The 21,941-nt window shown below is 32.3% G+C and overlaps 2 protein-coding genes across 2 annotated transcripts in view; one reads left to right on the top strand and one right to left on the bottom strand.

The window, feature by feature from the left end:
- LOC139489562 (ubiquitin carboxyl-terminal hydrolase 39-like) overlaps positions 1–21,941 on the top strand; it is a 42,747-nt gene that overhangs the window by 2,587 nt on the left and 18,219 nt on the right. Inside the window, exons 4-11 of the mRNA XM_071276123.1 lie at positions 4,164–4,300; positions 4,640–4,736; positions 8,419–8,474; positions 9,424–9,649; positions 12,228–12,373; positions 16,365–16,410; positions 17,266–17,489; positions 19,390–19,451. Coding sequence (XP_071132224.1) covers positions 4,164–4,300; positions 4,640–4,736; positions 8,419–8,474; positions 9,424–9,649; positions 12,228–12,373; positions 16,365–16,410; positions 17,266–17,489; positions 19,390–19,451 — 994 coding nt within the window. The remainder of the gene's footprint in view (positions 1–4,163; positions 4,301–4,639; positions 4,737–8,418; positions 8,475–9,423; positions 9,650–12,227; positions 12,374–16,364; positions 16,411–17,265; positions 17,490–19,389; positions 19,452–21,941) is intronic.
- LOC139487700 (uncharacterized protein KIAA1958-like) lies at positions 5,256–7,549 on the bottom strand. Its single transcript, XM_071272689.1, has 3 exons — positions 7,083–7,549; positions 6,650–6,871; positions 5,256–6,050 (listed from the first exon to the last, which is right to left on the bottom strand). The coding sequence occupies exons 1-3, from the start codon at positions 7,477–7,479 to the stop codon at positions 5,395–5,397; spliced, it is 1,275 nt and encodes a 424-aa protein (XP_071128790.1). The 5' UTR covers positions 7,480–7,549; the 3' UTR covers positions 5,256–5,394.

The following is a 21,941-nucleotide window of genomic DNA, read 5'->3' as shown; positions in this document are numbered from 1 at the left end:
GCGAGTGTATCCTTGAGGATACACAATGCGCAGGGCGGATGTATCCTTGAGGATACACGATGCGCAGGGCGAGTGTATCTTTCAGGATACATAAATATTGTCCCAATAAAAGCCGCAATTTTACGCTATTTGCCGTTCTTAACAGTTGAAATCAATGTTTCTATTAAAATCTACGATATCTGAGGATATTATTTCAGTTCTTCAACAACATTAAAACATCGTGAAAGGTAAATAAATCAAATCGGAAAATTTTGTTTTCTAAAATTAGAACCGGAAACACGTTTTGAGGTCATGTGGGGTTTCAAAATGGCTCCTCTAGATAACGAGGAGTGGAAGTACAGCTGTTTTCTGTGTTTTGACGAAGCCCTTTATTATTCTTAGGTAGTTTTAACTATATAATAAAAATAAATGGTTCAATATATCTTAAATAAATATGATAGCGATCTTTTTATTCCCCCCACAAATCGGAACTAGACCAGTAAGTTTTTTTTCGCGTTCATGGCTTTGCTACAAAAACAATTCTCGATTTCGAGGGAACAGAGATATGGCTTTGAAAAGCTGGTACTCGGGTGTCACATACACTTTGATTGAGTATCGGGTGAAATAAGCGGATAGGGCTGTGAATGTACGGGAGAACAATGCGACTTCGTCTGCTAGTATTTCAGTGTGAAAATGTCGTCAGACGAAACTGAATCAGATGTAGAATTTGCAGGTTCAGTGAAACATAGGTCTTATTTACTTAATGAGGAAAGGTTAAGAATTGGTCAGAATGGGCAGGGGAAAGATGACAGTGAGGGCTATAATGAGTCAAATAATGAGGAAGCCAAAGGGGAGCAGGAGGTTAATATTAATTGGTGAGGAGATGGTGGTGATTAGTGGCACAAACAATGAGATTAGTGGTGTTGAAAAAGTCTACACATATATTTGCCCCTTGTGGGAATACTGGGCTAAGTCATGTCATGGGAACTGAAAAGGAGGTGTCAGATTTAGGGCAACTTTATATGGACAATCCTTTTCTTGAATGCATTCTAAATCAACAAAACTGATAACTTTAAGCTTTCCACTGATTTTTAAAGGTGCTGTTATGTCACTATCCCAGATAAGGGGGAAAGGTTGAGCGCTCACAAACACGTTTAACCCTGCCACACTCATTATGTGCCTGTCCCAAGTCAGGAGCATGTAGTTCACTGGTTGTTGTTGGTTCATGTCTGTCATTTTCATTTTAGATTAATTGTTTTGTAATCAAGTACATGTAGCTATATATATTATAGGCAGTTAATTTTCCCAGTCGAATTGTTTAATATTTCTCATGTCTGGTGGGCCTTTTAAAGCTGACTTTACATTATGGGATTTTCTCATTGATGAAGGCCATATGGTTGCCTATAATTGCTTACATCCACTGTATTTGAACTTTGGTGGATAGTGGTCTTATTGGCAATCATACCTCATCTCCCTAATTTCATATTCACTACAAAGGCAAAGGCAAAATGACAACAAAATGCCTTGGAGCTACAAATCAGAAATGAAAGCATTTCTTGGTCTTGCATACTATTTACTAAGTTGTATCGGTTAACAGATCCAATAATGGTCACCTCAATATTTTCTTGTACAATGATTAGGGACAGGTATACCCATATTTTATGGTACCTTCATTTCTCTGACCATCATAGTAAATGAAACTTGATTACGTGAACAAAATGTTGATCCTTTCTGTAATCATATTAAACCTGTTGTTTCATTAGTTGAAACTCTGAAGAACAAAACAAATGTCTCAATCTTGTTAATATAATATATATATTGGTCAAGTTAAATGTGTAATAAATGTTGACCAGTTAGCAAGATAAGAGGTTAAACTACCCCTTTGACTACCCTTCAAACAGGGGTGGCTGACCAATACATCTAGTATTTAATATTGATATTATCAAAAAACCTTGCAATGGCTCAAAAAAGTATATTTCATTTTACTTGGGATAGTTAAATTTGTAATGCCCACATGTTATTTACCATTCATCCAACCTAAAATTTCTTCAGTTTTCTTGTGTGTTTGCTGGTAAAAAGGATTGATAAATAGATATTTTGTGCTGGGGTAAGCAGGGTAAGGCCATTACTAGACATAAGTTCACACACATGCCTTCAAACTGGAACAATAAAGAGAGAAGTCAAGTTTGCTGTATTTAATTTGTTCTTATTGTTTGTTAAAATTTTATTGTTGAAAGTTCATAATTTAGTTATCAAATTCTCTTAGTTAATTGTAATACTGATTATATAAATGGGAAAATATTGCTTAATTTTTTATCAAAATCTAGTTTTGTGACTTGATATGGGAAAAATGAAACTGCACTGAATTATCAAGAAAGGATGAAACATATGACAGATATGTGTACATATGTAATGAGAGTAGAAATTCGTTGTGTAAGTGATTATTCTTCACATGACAATGTACATGTATATATATGATAACTAAAGTATCTATCATAATTGAAATAGTAATTTAAAATATTTTATATACTCAGTGATTAAAATTTTTTCAAATTACATAATCAGAAAATCTAGAACAAAGCTGTTGCATATTGGTAATCATGGTAATAGAGGAAGTTGAAAAAACACCAAACCTTTGAAAAAAAGACCAACTACAAAAATACTTGTATATATATATATAATGGTTGACCCTGGTAAATAATTAATCCATTTTGTTTTATCTACTTATAAAAGATAATCATGACCAACTATATTCTGCTTTTTTATTCTTCTAAAATAGGCAGCATGGACTAATTGAACCAGAGACGTATATGTCTGATTGAACCAAAAATATTTTTTTTTAGCAGATTTTTTTTTTTTTTTTTTTTATAAAGTATTGTTATGTTTACCAGGGAAAATGAAACAACAAACATATCTTGTTTGTTTAATAACACTCTTTAATACCAGTGTTTACAATATCAACAACGTATCCGTGGTATCCGTATATGAGTATATGATCGTATCATGATCTACCACTTTGAAAACGAGTAGTCGTTCGTCGATTGACAGAGTTGTCTTTTCATCTATACAAATGGCGGTCGGAAACGAAAAGTCAAACGGTTAATTTAGGAGAGATAAAAAGCTTCGGTTTTGCTATAAACGATGTTTAAATGACAAAAAACGAGTGATAAGATAAATAAGAAGACTCGGTTATAATGATTTGCTGAATTATATCCGTTTAAACACATTTTTAACGTAAAAAAGTCCATCCGAATGTCGACACTTTGGCAACATTGAGCTAAAAAGGTAACAAAAATCGATCTTTCAAGCATTGTAAAGACATTATTTTTTGTTTTAATTTTAATTCACTAGGAAAATCTTTTACAGAGCAACCTTTTGAACTTCTGTATCAGTTGTTTAGGCGATCTGAGACTGCGTTCTCGAGTTGCAGCACGTTTTTCAATTTGCAACTTTTCTTGAAGCGCCGGTCACGAAATTAATTCAGGCTGGGGAATCTGAGCGTGCAAATTTGCCTCGGCCACAGAAACCCGCGGAAAAAATAAAATCAGTAGTGAAAGTGTTAATGCCAAATTAGAGATTTTACCCCAATTTCACGGTCCACTGAACATAGAAAATGATAGTGCGAGTGGGGCATTCGTGTACTGAGGACACATTCTTGTTAATAATTCCTTGATATGAAAAAACGTTACCTGATGATAGCGTTTCTTTGTTTACATTGCATATGACGTCATAATTTAAATAACGTCACAACTAAAATCCCTAACAACAGAACCAAAATCGGAAACGTTACGGTATTTCAGTTTCTTTTTTTTAACAAATATTTAAGTTACAAAAAAATAATTCATACAGACTTCGTCCCCATTTACAGGTAATGCCTGCCTCATATTAACTGGTATAACGAAAATTCAGACATGGCCACAAGGGAAATTTATTTAAAGATTCCGAAACCTTTGGCACTAAAAAACACTAACAATAGTAGAAAATAAATGTGAGAGAACCAACTTGTGACCCTCCATCTCGCAAAGGAGGACATTTAAAGTTTCAAAGGTCCACTATCTTCACCATATTCCCTTAAGGACAAAAAGGTTAAAGATATAATATCCATAACAACTAAGAACATTGCTATTTAAACTGGTGATGAGTTAGTGAGAAATTATGTCCTAGCTGTATGTTTTTTATTTCAGGTCGTGGAAAAATGTCCCATGCCTATACACACAGTGTGTTGGAGAGCCATCATGTGTACTTAAACTTACAAACACAGAAGTTCTATTGTCTACCAGATAACTATCAAATCATCGATTCATCTCTAGAAGATATCATTGTATGTATATCATTATGATAGGTGGACGGTAACTCAGTGAATAATAAATGAAAGCATCACCCTTTTTCAGATGGACATCTGAATAGTCTTTTTTTCAAATGGTAAAACATATCTGACTCTAAACTCAATTTAAATCAATTAAATAATTTTCTGGATCATGAGATTTCCATTTCAGGAATGAATGAAATCTGTTAGATTAGAAGGATAACAAGACAATTGAGAAATGACTAACCAATATATTTTTTGTATAGTGAACTATCTTTTCATTGTTAAGTTTGAGGTCACAAAGGCTGTTTTATATTATATTGTTTTATTGATGATATTTCTGTATTTTGACAGTATGTATTGAATCCAACCTTCACACCAGAGCAGATCCAACAGATGGATAACAATAGTAAGCTGTCCATAGCTTATGACAAGACCACATATTTACCAGGCATGTATTTCATTATTATTCTCATCTTAATATTGTGATATTATTTATGCTGCTCCACTGAACATGTAAAAATGTAATAGAAAAAGTTAATTTCCTTTTGAATTGGCTCAATATGTCAAAACAGTGTCGCATATCTGCCTATAAGTTGTCGTTTAAGTAGTCTTAAGATAGCATTTTTGGCTCAGAGAGAAGAATTTTGATATTTTGCACACAAGAGGTTTTAAATGTAAGCATGTATGCAGTTTTGATAGGTATGATGGATATCTGGGTCACAAATTAATATCCTTAGTAAGAAAGCTTACATATTATGAAATCAAGGAAATATTATCAGATTATTACATGGCATTTTTCATATCGCATGTATTATCAGCCCTAGGTTCAATATCAGCCCAAGAGCCGCATGGCTCAAGGGCTGATATTGAACCGAGGGCTGATAATACATGCGATATGAAAAATGCCATGTTATGATCTTTTTATCATATGCTTCAACAAAGGAGAAAAATAAGTTTAATATATTGATCCTTTTAAGTAATTTAATCAAGTAGAACTTCAAAAAGTGAAAAGTTTACAGAAAACTGAATAAAAATAATACTTCTCTTATATGGCTAAACAGAGAAGAAAAACAAAAGATTAATGTATTTTAATATAATATGTTGAATTATGCTGAAAAGTTAATTGTTATGTTTCCAGTTATATTAGCCCCAGAAAACATCTGAATAGTCTTGTCTTTGTAGTTTTCATGGACTATTTCAGGTATTTCAGTTGGTTTCTTGCCGTCATTTGACTCGTAATTAGTAATATCTTTCAAAACAAGGCCTAATTCAGCTTCTTGTGATGCTGATAGTAATTGGTCATCATCATCAGATGGCATGTCATCAATATTATTGTTTTGATCAGTTCCTTTTTTCTGTTCAAGATGTTTTGAGATACCACCACTACCGACATTTGATAAAATATGAGACATTTCTTGTTGCTGATCCAAGGAAGCACTACAATATTCATTAATTGATTGAACATTTTTGTGGCCGCTAATTTGCATAATTTGAGTAGGAGGGATTTTTTCATGTGCGAGAGCGGTGACGGTTGTTTTCCTAGCACTATGATTTGTTTTACGCCCTTGGACTCCGGCCTCTTCACACATAGTTTTCACAAAGTCAGAAAGTGTGTTTTTTCCCATGGGCTGCTTCCGATACCATACTCCATCTTTGACATCTCGGTTAATCCCTAAATAAAAAGGACCATCAGCTTCCATCATGTCTTCAGGTCTTCTCTTTGCATACTCTAGGTAAGTAGCAACAGGGCATCTAGGATTTCCTAAAAATAAAAATAACATTAAGCTTACTTTAATTCAGTATTGAAAATTAAAGGTTTAATACATAATCATGATAATCATACATTTTTTTTTATTTATCTGTTGTTATTTAGAATTTTTATTTCACTCCTTGTTGATTTTTTCCCTGATAACAATAAACACAAAAACATGATGTCAAATTAGTGTTACTTTTTGTGATTAATATATTTTTTTATTTTTTTGTTGATTTATTAATCAAATGTGTTTGCATTTTGATAATGTATTATTACATTATTAACATGATTAATTAATTGACATGATTGATGTTGAAGGGGATATATGCGAAAAAAAATTATCAACTTTTTTCAGTAATCGTGATACATGTACATAAAATTAGGAATAGAAATGTGCATGTAATTATCAGACAAAATAAACATGATAAAAGTGAAAATGTGAACATACAATGTACCCAGTTTCATGGTTTTTGAATTAAGAAAATCAATAGTGTTATACATACCAGTACGTAAAAAAACATCTTTACCAGTCTGAGTGAAAAAAATTGCAAATGCAAACTCTAATATATAAGCGTGAGTGTGTGAAAGTTACCCCATATTATAAGTACCTTTATCTTCAAACATTTTGGCTTGGAATGGTCTTGAATGAGTAGTGGCACCAGTCCGGGTCTTGGTTTGTCTTTCCGTGTGCTCCAAATACTTTTCACCCGTAGAGGTTGCCTTTCGTTCTATATCACCCCAACGTAAGGTGGCGTGCTCCTCCCGGGAGCGTAGCCCAAAATGCAGGGAGTTGTTTAGCCACACACTGTGGATGAGTGCACCTGGATTACCTGAAATGAAGTCGTTATAATAAATATAAACATTGCGTTTATTTTATTTCTTTGGATACATATTTATTTTTTTATTCATTGAGAAAATTATGTTTGGTTGCACCACTATAGCCTAGTACTTTTATAACTTGATTACCAGTACCATTTTGCTTGTTTATATTCATTTTGAAAGTGCAATGATTATCAATAATATGTTATTTAAAGTATTCACCTCTTCCAAGCTGGCCTTTCTCATACAATAAGTTTATTTCCTCAGTGGAGAATGGATCCGCTCTCTTTTTTTTTGCACCTAATCCCATGGTCTTAAGTTCCTTCATCTTGGCCGACAGAACCTCTCTGGAATGATTAAATTCTTTGTCTCTTATTATACTAATGTTTAACTTATCATTCATATATCTGGATATACTGCTTTGGAAGGCCTTCACTGTTCCTGGTTCATATGGAGTCCCATCTGATTTGGTGACTTTCATGAAAAAACGTGCGAGGAGCTTGTCAAGTTCACACACTGGGATTTCCTCCATTTTTCTATGCTCATTATTTGCTGAAAGCCAATTAGTGAAAATATTGACATCACTTGCAGTCTTCCGCTTAGTATTCTTGTTTTTCATTGCCTCAATGAATTCTGCTGTCTCGTCAACCTCATTTACGTTAGGCACATTATCGTCTGCGTTGTTTTGTTCTGCCATTTTGTAAACATATACCGGAAATCGCCGAGTGCTGACGGAAAGGTATGTGATAACATTGACGGAAAGGCATGTGATAACTTCCGAAGTATGTGATAAATATTTCATATCAGCCCGCTAAGCACCAATTCGAAAAAATATGGAATTTACGTAATTTTAATGCTATTATCATACAGTAAAAATCATATGTTATTTGGCCTAAGTATATGATAAGTATATTTATTATATACTTAGTAATAAATACAGATAAATTGTATGTGTAATACAATCATTGGCAAGCGTGCTGTATCAGCCACCCGTGATGATATCGATATCAGCACGGTTGCAAAAGCTTTATCACACCTTTAATCTGTATGATGTCACGTCGTCGATTGCAGTCACTGTTGAATCCCTAATCTGTATGACGTCATGTCAAACCTATTATCTGTATGACGTCATTTCAAACCTCCTTATCTGTATGACGTCATGTTACATAAAAACATCTACTTGAGGTATATGTATATAATAAAGTGTATATGATATGGCTTTTTCAATATCACACACCATATCAACCCTCAACCAATATAATCCCTCGAGCAGAGCTCTTGGGATTATATTGGTGTCTCGGGTTGATACGGATGCAATATTGAAAAAGCGATATGATATTCTCTATTTACAACAGTATGTCCTTTTGAAATTGTAAAGTGAATTTTCATTAAAGATAAGATATAGTATGTAACCAAAAAGTGTAAAGGAAGACCACTTACTAGAGGTGAATAGACAAACTCAGTAAAAAAATAGTTTATTGTTATGTTTATATAGGTACTGTAATTTTTAAGAATTATGTTCCTTGAAGCGATTTCTTAACAATGATTTTTGTTTCAGGTATTGTTGGATTAAACAATATTAAAGCCAATGATTATTGTAATGTGGTACTACAGGTAAGACTATTAATCTTATTTAATGAAAGTGACCGACAACCAAAGATAAATCTTTTAAATAGCCCCAGAATTTTTTTGATTGAAATTATTGATGGTCTCTTAACTTTCACAATAGTGATGTTTGATTCATCTTAGGAACATGAAAAATGTAATGAAAGATAACTCCAATGAACATAATTTGTTTAATGCCCAAGAGTTACTCCCCCTTATATGCTGCCATATGAAATATATTGTGTAAATTAGAAAATGTTTTTTTTAATGATAAATAAGATAATTGTTATAGAATCATTATTCATGGGGGTACCAGATTTCATTATTGTTTCAATTGGTTTTTTTTATTGTAGAATATGAAATCTAATTTTTTTTAGAGCCCACAAGGAAGGTTTTAGTGATAACCTACAGTTATAACAGATTTTTTAAATTTTCTATGATTTTCAGAATACTTTTAAGTTGTACCTCTCTTTGTGTACATATTTTAAAAAATTTTGCTGATTTTTGAGATGGTGCAATTAATCAGATTTTAGCAACATTCTTGATGATGGTTCTCTTTTAAGTGTTATCCACTTCCTCCATTTTTCAACCTCAAGCCTTATTCTATTTAGCATATTTGCAACATTTTTGATGGAGGTACCCATTTTGGGAAATCCCTCTTTCAGATTTCAAACTTTCTAGCATGTTTGTATGTATACACATTGCAGATGCACCTCTTTATGTGAACATATTTGAAGAATATTTGTATGTTTTAGATAATCTCCCTTAAAAATAAGTTTTCATTAGTTTGATTATTTTTTTAAATTAGAATGTAACACTGTTTTACGCTATTCAAATGGACACTTCTGAAGACAAGTACCAGTATAATTAACAACCATAAAATTGATAATATTGATCACCAGCCATTTGAGTCCTAAACCCATTTTCTTAATTTTTGCAATCAACTTCTTTCTTTCAGGCATTGTCTCATGTAACACCATTAAGGGACTATTTTTTACAAGAATCTAATTACAGTGTAATAAAACGACCTCCAGGTGATCAAATGTGCCTACTTACTCAAAGATTTGGAGAGTTGTTACGGAAGTTATGGAATCCACGTAACTTCAAAGCCCATGTCAGCCCACATGAAATGTTACAAGCAGTTGTACTGTGTAGTAAAAAGAAATTACAAATTACAAAGCAAGGTACATATCTAGTCTTGATCAAAGTGTATGTGGTTAAAAGAATCTTTGTTATTTAAATTGTTATACAAAGTATAATTTTATCAATGATCATATATATTTTAAGCAGATATGATTTCACTTTTATTGTAAAACGTTATCGGAAAATCTGAATTCTTGATATTAAATTATCTGAAACTACTTTCAGTAGATGTAATAGACTTTTTGTCATGGTTTTTATCTGTAGCTACTTTTTATACGACCGCAAAAATTTTAATTTTTTGGTCGTATATTGCTATCACGTTGGCGTATTCGTCTGCGTCGTCGTCGTCGTCCGAATACTTTTAGTTTTCGCACTCTAACTTAAGTAAAAGTGAATAGAAATCAATGAAATTTTAACACAAGGTTTATGACCACAAAAGGAAGGTTGGGATTGATTTTGGGAGTTTTGGTCCCAACATTTTAGGAATTAGGGGCCAAAAAAGGGCCCAAATAAGCATTTTCTTGGTTTTCGCACTATAACTTTAGTTTAAGTGAATAGAAATCTATGAAATTTTGACACAAGGTTTATGACCACAAAAGGAAGGTTGGGATTGATTTTGGGGGTTTTGGTTCTAACAGTTTAGGAATTAAGGGCCAAAAAAGGGCCCAAATAAGCATTATTCTTGGTTTTCGCACAATAACTTTAGTATAAGTAAATAGAAATCAATGAAATTTAAACACAAGGTTTATGACCATAAAAGGAAGGTTGGGTTTGATTTTGGGAGTTTTGGTCCTAACAGTTTAGGAATAAGGGGCCCAAAGGGTCCAAAATTGAACTTTGTGTGATTTCATCAAAAATTGAATAATTGGGGTTCTTTGATATGCCGAATCTAACTATGTATGTAGATTCTTAATTTTTGGTCCCGTTTTCAAATTGGTCTACATTAAGGTCCAAAGGGTCCAAAATTAAACTTAGTTTGATTTTAACAAAAATTGAATCTTTGGGGTTCTTTGATATGCCGAATTTAAAAATGTACTTAGATTTTTAATTATTGGCCTAGTTTTCAAGTTGGTCCAAATGGGGGTCCAAAATTAAACTTTGTTTGATTTCATCAAAAATTGAATAAATGGGTTCTTTGATATGCCAAATCTAACTGTGTATGTAGATTCTTAATTTTTGGTCCAGTTTTCAAATTGGTCTACATTAAGGTCCAAAGGGTCCAAAATTAAACTAAGTTTGATTTTAACAAAAATTAAATTCTTGGGCTTATTTGATATGCTTTATCTAAATATGTACTTTGATTTTTGATTATGGGCCCAGTTTTCAAGTTGGTCCAAATCAGGATTCCATATCAAGTATTGTGCAATAGCAAGAAATTTTCAATTGCACAGTATTGCACAATAGCAAGAAATATCTAATTGCACAATATTGTGCAATAGCAATTAATTTTCAATTGGAGTTATCTTTCTTTGTATAGAATAGTAGTTGATAATATATGTTGGAAATTTGACAGACATGACTATGATGTCATTTTCTATTTTTATTTGCCAATAACTTTATGTAAATAACTTCATTGGAAATTTGCCAATATAAAATGTTGCTGATGAAGCTTTTTTTCCTTATCTTATCTAAAATGTTTTTAGATAATGTATGTTGGAAATTTGCCAGACATGACTATGATGTCATTTTTTATTTTTATTTGCCAATAACTTTATGTATAAAACTTCATTGGAAATTTGCCAATATAAAATGTTGCTGATGAAGTTTTTTTTATTGTTTTATACAATAAACAATGTATATTCACTTTTACTACCAACCAATCTTTACCATTCAGTGATAACAAGCACTTTATTTTACATTTTAATATTTTATGATGTATTTAAAAGAGTAGTTATTGTTGCAAACTCCATTAGAAATTTGAATTGATATCAGTTTTGGAAAAAGGGAAACGGGGATGTGAAAAAAGGGGGGGGGGGGGGGGGGTTTAAATTTTTCTCATTTCAGATTTCATAAATAAAAAGAAAATTTCTTCAAACATTTTTTTGAGAGGATTAATATTCAACAGCATAGTGAATTGCTCAAAGGCAAAAAAAAACTTTTAAGTTCATTAGACCACATTCATTCTGTGTCAGAAACCTATGCTGTGTCAACTATTTAATTTTAGATTTAAATAAGTTTGAAGAAGAAATCTTTAATTGATTTGTAAAATCTTGACATTTGTTTTGTGTAAAAAAAACCCATGTAATGTCAAAAATTTGATCACAATCCAAATTCAGAGCTGTATCACGCTTGAATGTTTTGTCCATACTTGCCCCAACTGTTCAGGGTTCGACCTCTGCGGTCGTATAAAGCTGCGCCCTGTGGAGCACCTGGTTGAAGATGCATAGACTTTTTGTCATGGTTTTTATCTGTAACTTCTTTGTGGAGTGGAGATGCAATAGACTAACATGGTTTTTATCTGTTACTACTTTCAGGAAATACAATAAACCTTTTGTCATGGTTTTTATCTTTTACTACTTTCAGGAGAAACAGTAGTCTTTGTCATTGAATTTATCTTTAACTGCTTTCAGGAGATGCAATAGTATTTTTGTCATGGTTTTTATCTTTAACTACTTTCAGGAGATGCAATAGACTTTTTGTCATGGTTTTTAAATGCTGGACATGGAGCTTTAAATGGAACCCGAAAATTGTCAAGTAGTATTATTAACAAAACTTTCAGGGGCATAATGAAGGTATATACAAGAAAAGTATTACCTGTAGAATTGGTAAGTACATAATTATAGTTTATTAACATGTATATATATAAATGAGAGTTTAAAAGAATTAATTCTAAACTGGCCCTTGCAATTAGATTTTAGGCCGTGTCTGTTTTTTTCTTTGTTTTGCGTCAACTGATTCTGAGAAAACCTACCAGACAGCAAGGAAAAAAAACACACACAAAGAAAATAACACAAGAGTCTGCTTAAGTTCTGGACTGATTAACAGTGACTTTAGATCAATACTGTCATATCTAGGTGAAAGAGCAAACATGACAAACAGGAAATTTAGCAATGTACAAACTTGATATGACTATATTCTGAGAAATGGCCTTGGTATTTCAAACATGAGATGTGTCATGTTGTATTAAAACCTATGTATAATCAATAATTCCCTGTATCAAATCAATAATGCTTTAAGCATGAATTATCTCCCATTTGCAGAGTTATCTTCCTATAATTGGAATACTTTATGTAAACTTTTTGGCAATATATTAATATTTTGTTCTGGATACTTTTTTTTCAGAAAATAAACTAATGAAATTATGTTTTATATCTTAATATCTTGTGGAATTAAAAATGTACATACTAATTTATCCTATCTTATCAGACAGTAGATATCATTTAAAGAAATTTATTAGAAATATTTGCAAAAACTACAATTTTTCATTTAAAAAAGTAGAAAAATTTATTTCAATTATAAAATAAGATAATTGTGCAAATGGGAGGTAACTCTTGCTTCAAGCAAGTAAGGAACGCCTACTGTAAGACCTGTACCAAGGAAGAACCATTACAGTGAAATTGGTTGATCTTTTCAATATCAAATTTAGTGTATCTTAATATTAAATAAAAGCTCTGATACATTCAAATGTTTTATTAATTGAAAACATTTCTTAAAACAAAATTTAAAACAAATAAATCAAAACTTAACATGAGAACTAAAGTATAAACTTAACAGGAGAATTAAAGTATTGGCTGAATATTTATAAACAAAAAATGAAGAAAAAAAACCATAAAAAAATTATTTAAGAAACACATTAAAAATTAAAAATAAACCTTTGGCACTAATACAAACAAATTAAAGTCTTTTACATAAACAAATCAAGTGATATGCGAGGTGAAACATAACATTTTATCAGAGTTTTATCCCCTATGGTGATAGGTTCATTGAATCTTGTATTTAACGTGTCTCTTATGCTGGCTACGTAAAGGCTCTCTAGGATCTGAGAAAAAGTTTCTGTGCCGGCGAGCGGAAAGGCATATGGAGCTAGAACGATCCTTTTATCTTTGAAAAGTGAAACACAAACGATCTCGCTCGCCGGCACATTTATACTGGCCATTTCTGCTGTCACATGTATCGAAGTCAAGATCGCTTAAACGCTTTAAATAAGGAGCGTACTTGTTATTTAAAGCGCAAAATAGATTTGAGTATAAGAATACACAAAAACACGGCTGGAAAAACCCGGAAAATACGGATTTTCTACTGACGAACAAAAAAAAGTTTGTGTTTGTTTTTGACACAAATTGGCCGAAAACCTACCCGCACGCGGACGCAAAACAAATAAAAAAACAACTATGGCCTTATATGTAAGAAAACATTAAAATGATAATAAGGCATGTTTGTTTAAGTATAAAGCTCCTTGAATGTTTTTTTTTATGAACAAGATTTATTCTTTCAGAAAAGTTTGCAAAATAAATATAAAAAAGTTCTAACCATTTCAATATAAACAATTATAACAAACCTCCAGGTCTATTTTTACCTACCTACCTATCCTCTTCGCTCCTGGTGGAGCATAAGGTCGCCACCAGATTTCTCTATACAGATCTGTCTTTAGCCTTTGTTTCGGCTTCTCCCCAGGTCATGTCAAGCTCCTTTAGTTCTGCCTCAATTGTTCGACGCCAGGTGGTTTTGGGTCTTCCTCTTGGTGTCTTCCCCTGGGGTGTCCATCTAAGAGCTGTCCTGGTTATGTTGGATACAGGCTTCCTGAGAACATGCCCCGGCCATCTGAAGCGCCTCTGTTGTATTTCTTTGTGGCTACATGTGGACTTGTTCGTTTCGAGCAGATGGTCATTTGAGATGCGGTTTGGCCAAAAGATTTTACAAATTCGACTCAGACAATTGTGGTGGAAACTTGAGAGCGATCTCATATCTGTTTTTGTTACTCTCCAGCATTCACTATCATACAGAAGGACAGATTTAACATTACTGTTATATAGCCTGATCTTTGTTTTTCTGTTATATTGGCTGGACTTCCAAATAGGTCGTAGTCTTTGAAATGCCGATCTTGCCTTTGATAGCCTACTTTTAATATCTTTTTTGGTTGGATCTTCTGTTCTAACGACAGTTCCTAGATAGGTAAATTTATCTTCTTGTTGGATTTCTGTACCCTCAGCTTCTAGTCGTAAGTTTAATGTTGTGTTGAGTCACATTTCTTGAGTCTTTTTTGCGTTCAATTCCATTCCAATTTGGCTTACAAAAAAGCTGAGCCGATATGTCTTTTCTTGCATATAATCTTCTTTTGATGAAAGGAGTGCTATATCATCAGCAAAGTCAAGGTCCTCTAGGGTTGAAAATATGGACCATGTGATGCCTCTTTTCTTGTCACTGGTGGTCTTCCGCATCACCCAGTCAATGGCAATCAGGAATAAGATGGGTGAGATGATGCAGCCTTGTTATATTCCAGATTGTACTTCAAACCAGTCAGTTTCCTTGTTGTTGAGTATCACAGCACATTCAAAGTTGGTATAAAAGCATTTTATCATTGTGACGATCTTTTCTAGTACTCCGTATGATATAAGAATTGTCCAAAGAGTCTCTCTGCGTAAACTGTCGAATGCCTTCTTGAAATCGATAAAGGTGATATATAGAGGTGTCTTCCATTCTATACACTGCTCAATGATGTTCTTAAGCACAAATATCTGATCAATGCATCCTTTCCCTTTTCTAAACCCAGCTTGTTCCTATCTCAACCTGTCATCCAGTATGGAGTCTATTCTGTTTAACAGTATTCTGCAAAACACTTTACACTTGGGATTGAGAGTAATTATTGTTTGTATTCAAAATATTCAAAGATATAAACTATTTAATTATTCATCTACAGAATCAATATTTCAACTAACTGCTTATATAAAGATATAGAGTTATTTCCCATTATGTAGGATTTATATCCCTGTTTTGTTTAATATTGTCAGAGGTTATCTCCCTTTATGTATGATTTATATCCCTGTTTTGTTTAATATTATAAGAGGTTATCTCCCATTATGTAGGATTTATTTCCCTGTTTTGTTTATATTGTCAGAGGTTATCTCCCTTTATGTAGGATTTATATCCGTGTTTTGTTTTATATTATCAGAGGTTATCTCCCATTGTGTATGATTTATATCCCTGTTTTGTTTAATATTGCCAGAGGCTCTCTCCCTTTATGTATGATTTATATCCCTGTTTTGTTTTATATTGTCAGAGGTTATCGCCCATTATGAAGGATTTATATCTCTGTTTTGTTTAATATTGTCGGAGGTTATCTCCCATTATGTAGGATTTATTTCCCTGTTTTGTTTAATATTGTCAGAGGTTATCTCCCTTTATGTAGGATTTAAATCACTGTTTTGTTTTATATTATCAGAGGTTATCTCCCATTGTGTAGGATTCATATCACTGTTTTGTTTTATATTATCAGAGGTTATCTCCCATTGTGTAGGATTTATATCCCTGTTTTGTTTAATATTGCCAGAGGCTATCTCCCTTTATGTATGATTTATATCCCTGTTTTGTTTTATATTGTCAGAGGTTATCTCCCATTATGTAGGATTGATATCCCTGTTTTGTTTTATATTGTCAGATGTTATCTCCCATTATGTAGGATTTATATCTCTGTTTTGTTTTATATTGTCAGAGGTTATCTCCCATTATGTAGGTTTTATATTCCTGTTTTGTTTATATTGTCAGAGGTTATCTCCCATTATGTAGGATTTATATCTCTGTTTTGTTTTATATTGTCAGAGTGATGAAGAAAAAGCCAAACTTATGGAACAGGAAGAGTATAAAGGTATGGAGTTTATTTAAATGATTTTGTTATCAGTCTTCAAAAGCAATTACAGTCTTAACTTCATGTCAAACATGCAAGAATTTTCAACACAAAAATATCCCCAAAAAGTTTTCATACATTTTTATTATTGTCAAGCCTACGACTTTTGTCACAGAAAGCTTGACATAGGGATAATGATCCAGCATGGTTAGCTAACTTTTTAAAAGCTTCATATTTTAGGAAGAGGAAGACCTGGATGCTTCATACTTTGTATATATATATATATATATGCCTTATGTTACAAAGTTTCCGTCTGTCACATGTCCATTGTCCTAAACTTCATTTAAATGGTTTGGTGACTACTTGAAATAAAAGTTTAGATTTTTTGTAATGGTAATTTCTCTCTTATTATGAGTAATAGGATAAATATATTGGTATGTCTTATCTTGCAAGGTCCTCATGCTGTCAGACAGTTTTCACTTAAGACAATAGAAAAAAAACATATGTGGTAGACAGGTACCAAAGGAATTCTGAATTAAGGCTCCTGCCAAAGTTCTAGTTTTCTTCCCTGATTACAGACCAGTTTACATGAGGCTACATGGTAGACATTGTTGTCATTAGGGAATTGTGATTAAGTAGCTACAGAACAAACATTATTTCTAGTTTATTCTGCACAATGACGATCACGCCGATGCTTGATGAACTTAAATAGTACAGGCCATTCCCTCTCTCTAGTAAATAATGTCATAAAGTCATGCATAACTGACAAAATTTTCTGGTGAAGGACGTTACTCGAAAGTGGTCTATTTACTAAGACAGCAATGTTATGAATAATCGATATTTACATTATACTGATGTAATGCTTTCTTATTTCAGTGAGAATGGATGAAATGCCATGGTTATATTTAACATGTGACTTGCCTCCACCCCCTCTGTATCCTGATGAAATGAGAGAGAACATTATTCCACAGATTCCTTTCTCTGTGCTGCTTTCAAAGTTCAATGGGGTCAATGAAAAAGAATATAAAACCTACAAAGATTCCACCATGAAACGTTTTGAAATCACACAGTTACCGCCATACATTATAGTATATATTAAGGTAAGCTGTACTGATGTTATTGTTTAGTAATTGCATTATGTTGAGAAATAAATATGTTTAATTAGATGAATATGTATTTATCACTGTTATATGTTGTAATGAATTAAATTTGTATGTTAATGTTAAAGACAGGATATGGTGTCACAACATGTACTGAAAAAAATAAAAGCAAAGACACAAGGCTATTCTTCATCTTAAAGTCACTGCCTTACCCTTGGAGTAAAAGGTCATATCTCACTACAAGATCTACATAACAATTTTGATAAATAAACTGTTGGTAAAAAGTTAATTAACAAAAATACCAAACTCCAAGGGAAATTCAAAACAGGAAGTACTTTATAAAATGGGAAAATCAACAGCTCAAACATATCTAACGAATGGATAACAACTGTCATATTCATCACTTGGTACATGCATTTCTTTGTGCAGAAAATGGGGAGTTAAATATCACCATATTGACAGTCACATAGAATATCACCATATTCAAGCAAGGCTTCCAAAACGGTCATATATGCCGGTCATTTGTATAATGTCCGGTAAAAGACCGGCTGGGCAAAGCATGAAACGGTCATCTACTTTTTAGTCTCAAAGGCTTTTTCGGTCATTTTAACATATAAATTCACGATCTTTTTGACCCAACATTTTGCCTTTAACAGCCATACATTTCCGGTCATAAAAGTGACATGATGATTAATTACTATCAAAACAATCCCTACTTAAATATTTTCTAATTTTAATCAAGGCTAATTAGTTGTTGGACAGCTGAAAACTACCTGTTCAGGTGACAGGTAAACTATTTTCAGTACCGGACATCGTATAAATTAATCGGTCCATTCACAATTATTTTCGTACATTTCAGAAGCTTGTATCTAATTGATTTAAAAAATATAATAAATACATTTATAAACATGATTTTATAAATCATTTAAAAAGGTTTTAAATGAAAATTTGTCAGCACTACGTTGTATGAACAAGAACACGTGTGCGCATGTGCACAGGTGGGAAATTCAATTATGCATCCTACATTTCTTCAAAAATGCTAAAAGTATCATTGATACCTGTATCTTACGTTCATTTCAAGTATTTTGTTGAAGAAATAACGTGGAAAGAGCTTCTTCGCTCAGTAGTTCTAAGTAAACATACACGGATTTTACGTATCCGTTTATGGTCCATGTTTTACCATTGTCAAGTCAACATCCGGTTTTGAAAAATGTGACTTTAAAAACGAAAATAAAGTTCTAGAGTAAGACAACTTCATTTTGCACAAATAAAGAGTCTAATGCAGATATGAGCACGCTGATGTGCACACTTTGAATGATGAAATGCCAATTTTAACAGTTTATGTCAGAACATCAAATTCATATCAAAGTAAAGTTTAATATCGATTTTAATTTAATGTCAATCATTGGGATGGCCGTCTGATTACCATAATTGCCTTTTGTGACTTTTGTCTTAGGAATTAAAATTGGGATCAGATATAAAATGTCCGGCTGGCTCAGAAAAATTTTGGAAGCCCTGCCATATTGACAACAATGTGTCAGCAAAACAAATAGACATAACAGGTTAAAACGGCAAAAATTGGAGTATAGCAGTCAGCATTGTAATATAATCTTAATCAGTATAAAAACAAATCACTGTTTTGACAAAGAAACACAAAATAGCATAAAGACAAAGTATGTAAGCAGACATAGAATACAAGAACTCAAAATTGACCATAGCACAATAACACAATGGTGTAATTACAAAATTTACTTGCAAAAATTGTTTGGTTTACTTTATGACATATTAGCAAGAGACTTTAACTCTGTCTTTTTTTGTTTGGTTTCGTTTAAAACTAGATTTCCTTGTTTTTATGAAGTACTGTGTTATTAAAAGCTATAATTGTCTACTTTGTTTTCAGAGATTTGCAAAGAATTATTTTATTACAGAGAAGAACCCTACTATTGTTAACTTTCCTATAAAGTAAGTTCAATGTGTGATATTTGTTATATATATTAAGATATTAAGTTATTATACACCACACAACAGGGTATAATGTTTTTGACCAGTCTGTCGGTCTGGCCATCAGTCCTGTTCTTGACAATGCAACTCCTCTCAAACCACACAACAGAATTTCATGAAACCTCTTTAGATAATAAGGACATACTATGTAGATGTGCATATCGACAGGAAATTATGATTCAATTTTTTTTTTCTTATACAATTTTTTTCTTTCTTAGTTATTTTATTTCTCCAGTGACAATGTTGGAACGTGGGATATGTGAGCGCACTCACTAAGGTTCTTTAATTCAATAAATGTTGCATAATTAGAGCCAAACATCTTCAATGTTGAAGTCCTATAGTTTTCATTTTCTATCTTTTTGTCTGTCTGTTTGTAAATGCAGTAAATCCAAAAGTATGGGTAGTATGCAAATGAAATTTTGCACCATTCATGTGTATAATATGTTTATGTGTATATTATTTTATTTTGTGAAAATTGGCCAATTAATTTTGAAATAACAGCTTGACATTGATGAGATCTGTTGGACATCAACTTCCTGTTTCTGATACTTTTCATAGTCATTCTCATCTTCAAGATAGCTTTCACATTTTGTTTTTCTGAACAGTATTTCATTTTGCTTCTGATAAAGTACTAACCAAAAAGCTGGGGAAAAAAATTTAGAAAGTCAAATTGAAATAAGTAATGTTAACCTTCAAAAAATTGACAGGTTGGACAGATTGTTTTTATACGACCGCAAATTTTGAAAAAATTTTCGTCGTATATTGCTATCACGTTGGCGTCGGCGTCGTCGTCGTCGTCCGAATACTTTTAGTTTTCGCACTCTAACTTTAGTAAAAGTGAATGGAAATCTATGAAATTTTAACACAAGGTTTATGACCACAAAAGGAAGGTTGGTATTGATTTTGGGAGTTTTGGTCCCAACATTTTAGGAATTAGGGGCCAAAAAGGGCCCAAATAAGCATTTTCTTGGTTTTCGCACTATAACTTTAGTTTAAGTTAATAGAAATCTATGAAATTTTGACACAAGGTTTATGACCACAAAAGAACGGTTGGGATTGATTTTGGGAGTTTTGGTCTCAACAGTTTAGGAATTAGGGGCCAAAAAAGGGCCCAAATAAGCATTATTCTTGGTTTTCGCACAATAACATTAGTTTAAGTAAATAGAAATCAATGAAATTTAAACACAATGTTAATGACTACAAAAGGAAGGTTGGTATTGATTTTGGGAGTTTAGGTCCCAACAGTTTAGAATTTGGGGGCCAAAAAGGGACCCAAATAAGCATTTTTCTTGGTTTTCGCACCATAACGTTAGTATAAGTAAATAGAAATCTATGAAATTTAAACACAAGGTTTATGACCATAAAAGAAAGGTTGGGTTTGATTTTGGGAGTTTTGGTCCCAAGATATGCTGAATCTAACTGTCATGACTGTGTATGTAGATTCTTAACTTTTGGTCCCGTTTTCAAATTGGTCTACATTAAGGTCCAAAGGGTCCAAAATTAAACTTAGTTTGATTTTGACAAAAAATGAATCAGTTAGGTTCTTTGATATGCTGAATCTAAAAATGTACTTAGATTCTTGATTATTGGCCCAGTTTTCAAGTTGGTCCAAATCGGGGTCCAAAATTAAACTTTGTTTGATTTCATCAAAAATTGAATAAATGGGGTTCTTTGATATACCAAATCTAACTGTGTATGTAGATTCTTCATTTTTGGTCCTGTTTTCAAATTGGTCTACACTAAAGTCCAAAGGGTCCAAAATTAAACTAAGTCTGATTTTAACAAAAATTGAAATCTTGAAGTTCTTTGATATGCTGAATTCAAAAATGTACTTAGATTTTTTATTATGGGCCCAGTTTTCAAGTTGGTCCAAATCAGGATCTAAAATTATTATATTAAGTATTGTGCAATAGCAAGTCTTTTCAATTGCACAGTATTGCGCAATGGCAAGAAATATCTAATTGCACAATATTGTGAAATATCAAAAAGAAATTTAATTAGAGTTATCTTTCTTTGTCCAGAATAGTAAGCAAGAAATATCTAATTGCAAAATATTGTGCAATAGCAAGATTTTTTTTTAATTGGAGTTATCTTTCTTTGTCCAGAATCAACTTAAATCTTTGTTATATACAATATACAATGTATATTCACTTTTTACTACCAACTGATAAATTAAAATAATCTTTACCATTCAGTGATAACAAGCAGTTTTTTTACATCTTAATATTTTATGATGTATTTAAATGAGTAGTTATTGTTGCAAACTCCATTAGAAATTTTAATTGAGATTAGTTTTGGAATAAGGGAAAGGGGGATGTGATTAAAAAAATTGGGTTCAATTTTTCTCATTTGAAATTTCATAAATAAAAAAGAAAATTTCTTCAAACATTTTTTTGAGAGGATTAATATTCAACAGCATAGTGAATTGCTCTAAGAGAAACAAAAATTTAA

This window comes from Mytilus edulis, chromosome 9 (assembly GCF_963676685.1).
Source record: "Mytilus edulis chromosome 9, xbMytEdul2.2, whole genome shotgun sequence".
NCBI classification, from domain to species: domain Eukaryota; kingdom Metazoa; phylum Mollusca; class Bivalvia; order Mytilida; family Mytilidae; genus Mytilus; species Mytilus edulis.
Note: the sequence above shows the minus strand (reverse complement) of the source record. Positions and strands in the feature narration are given on the sequence as shown.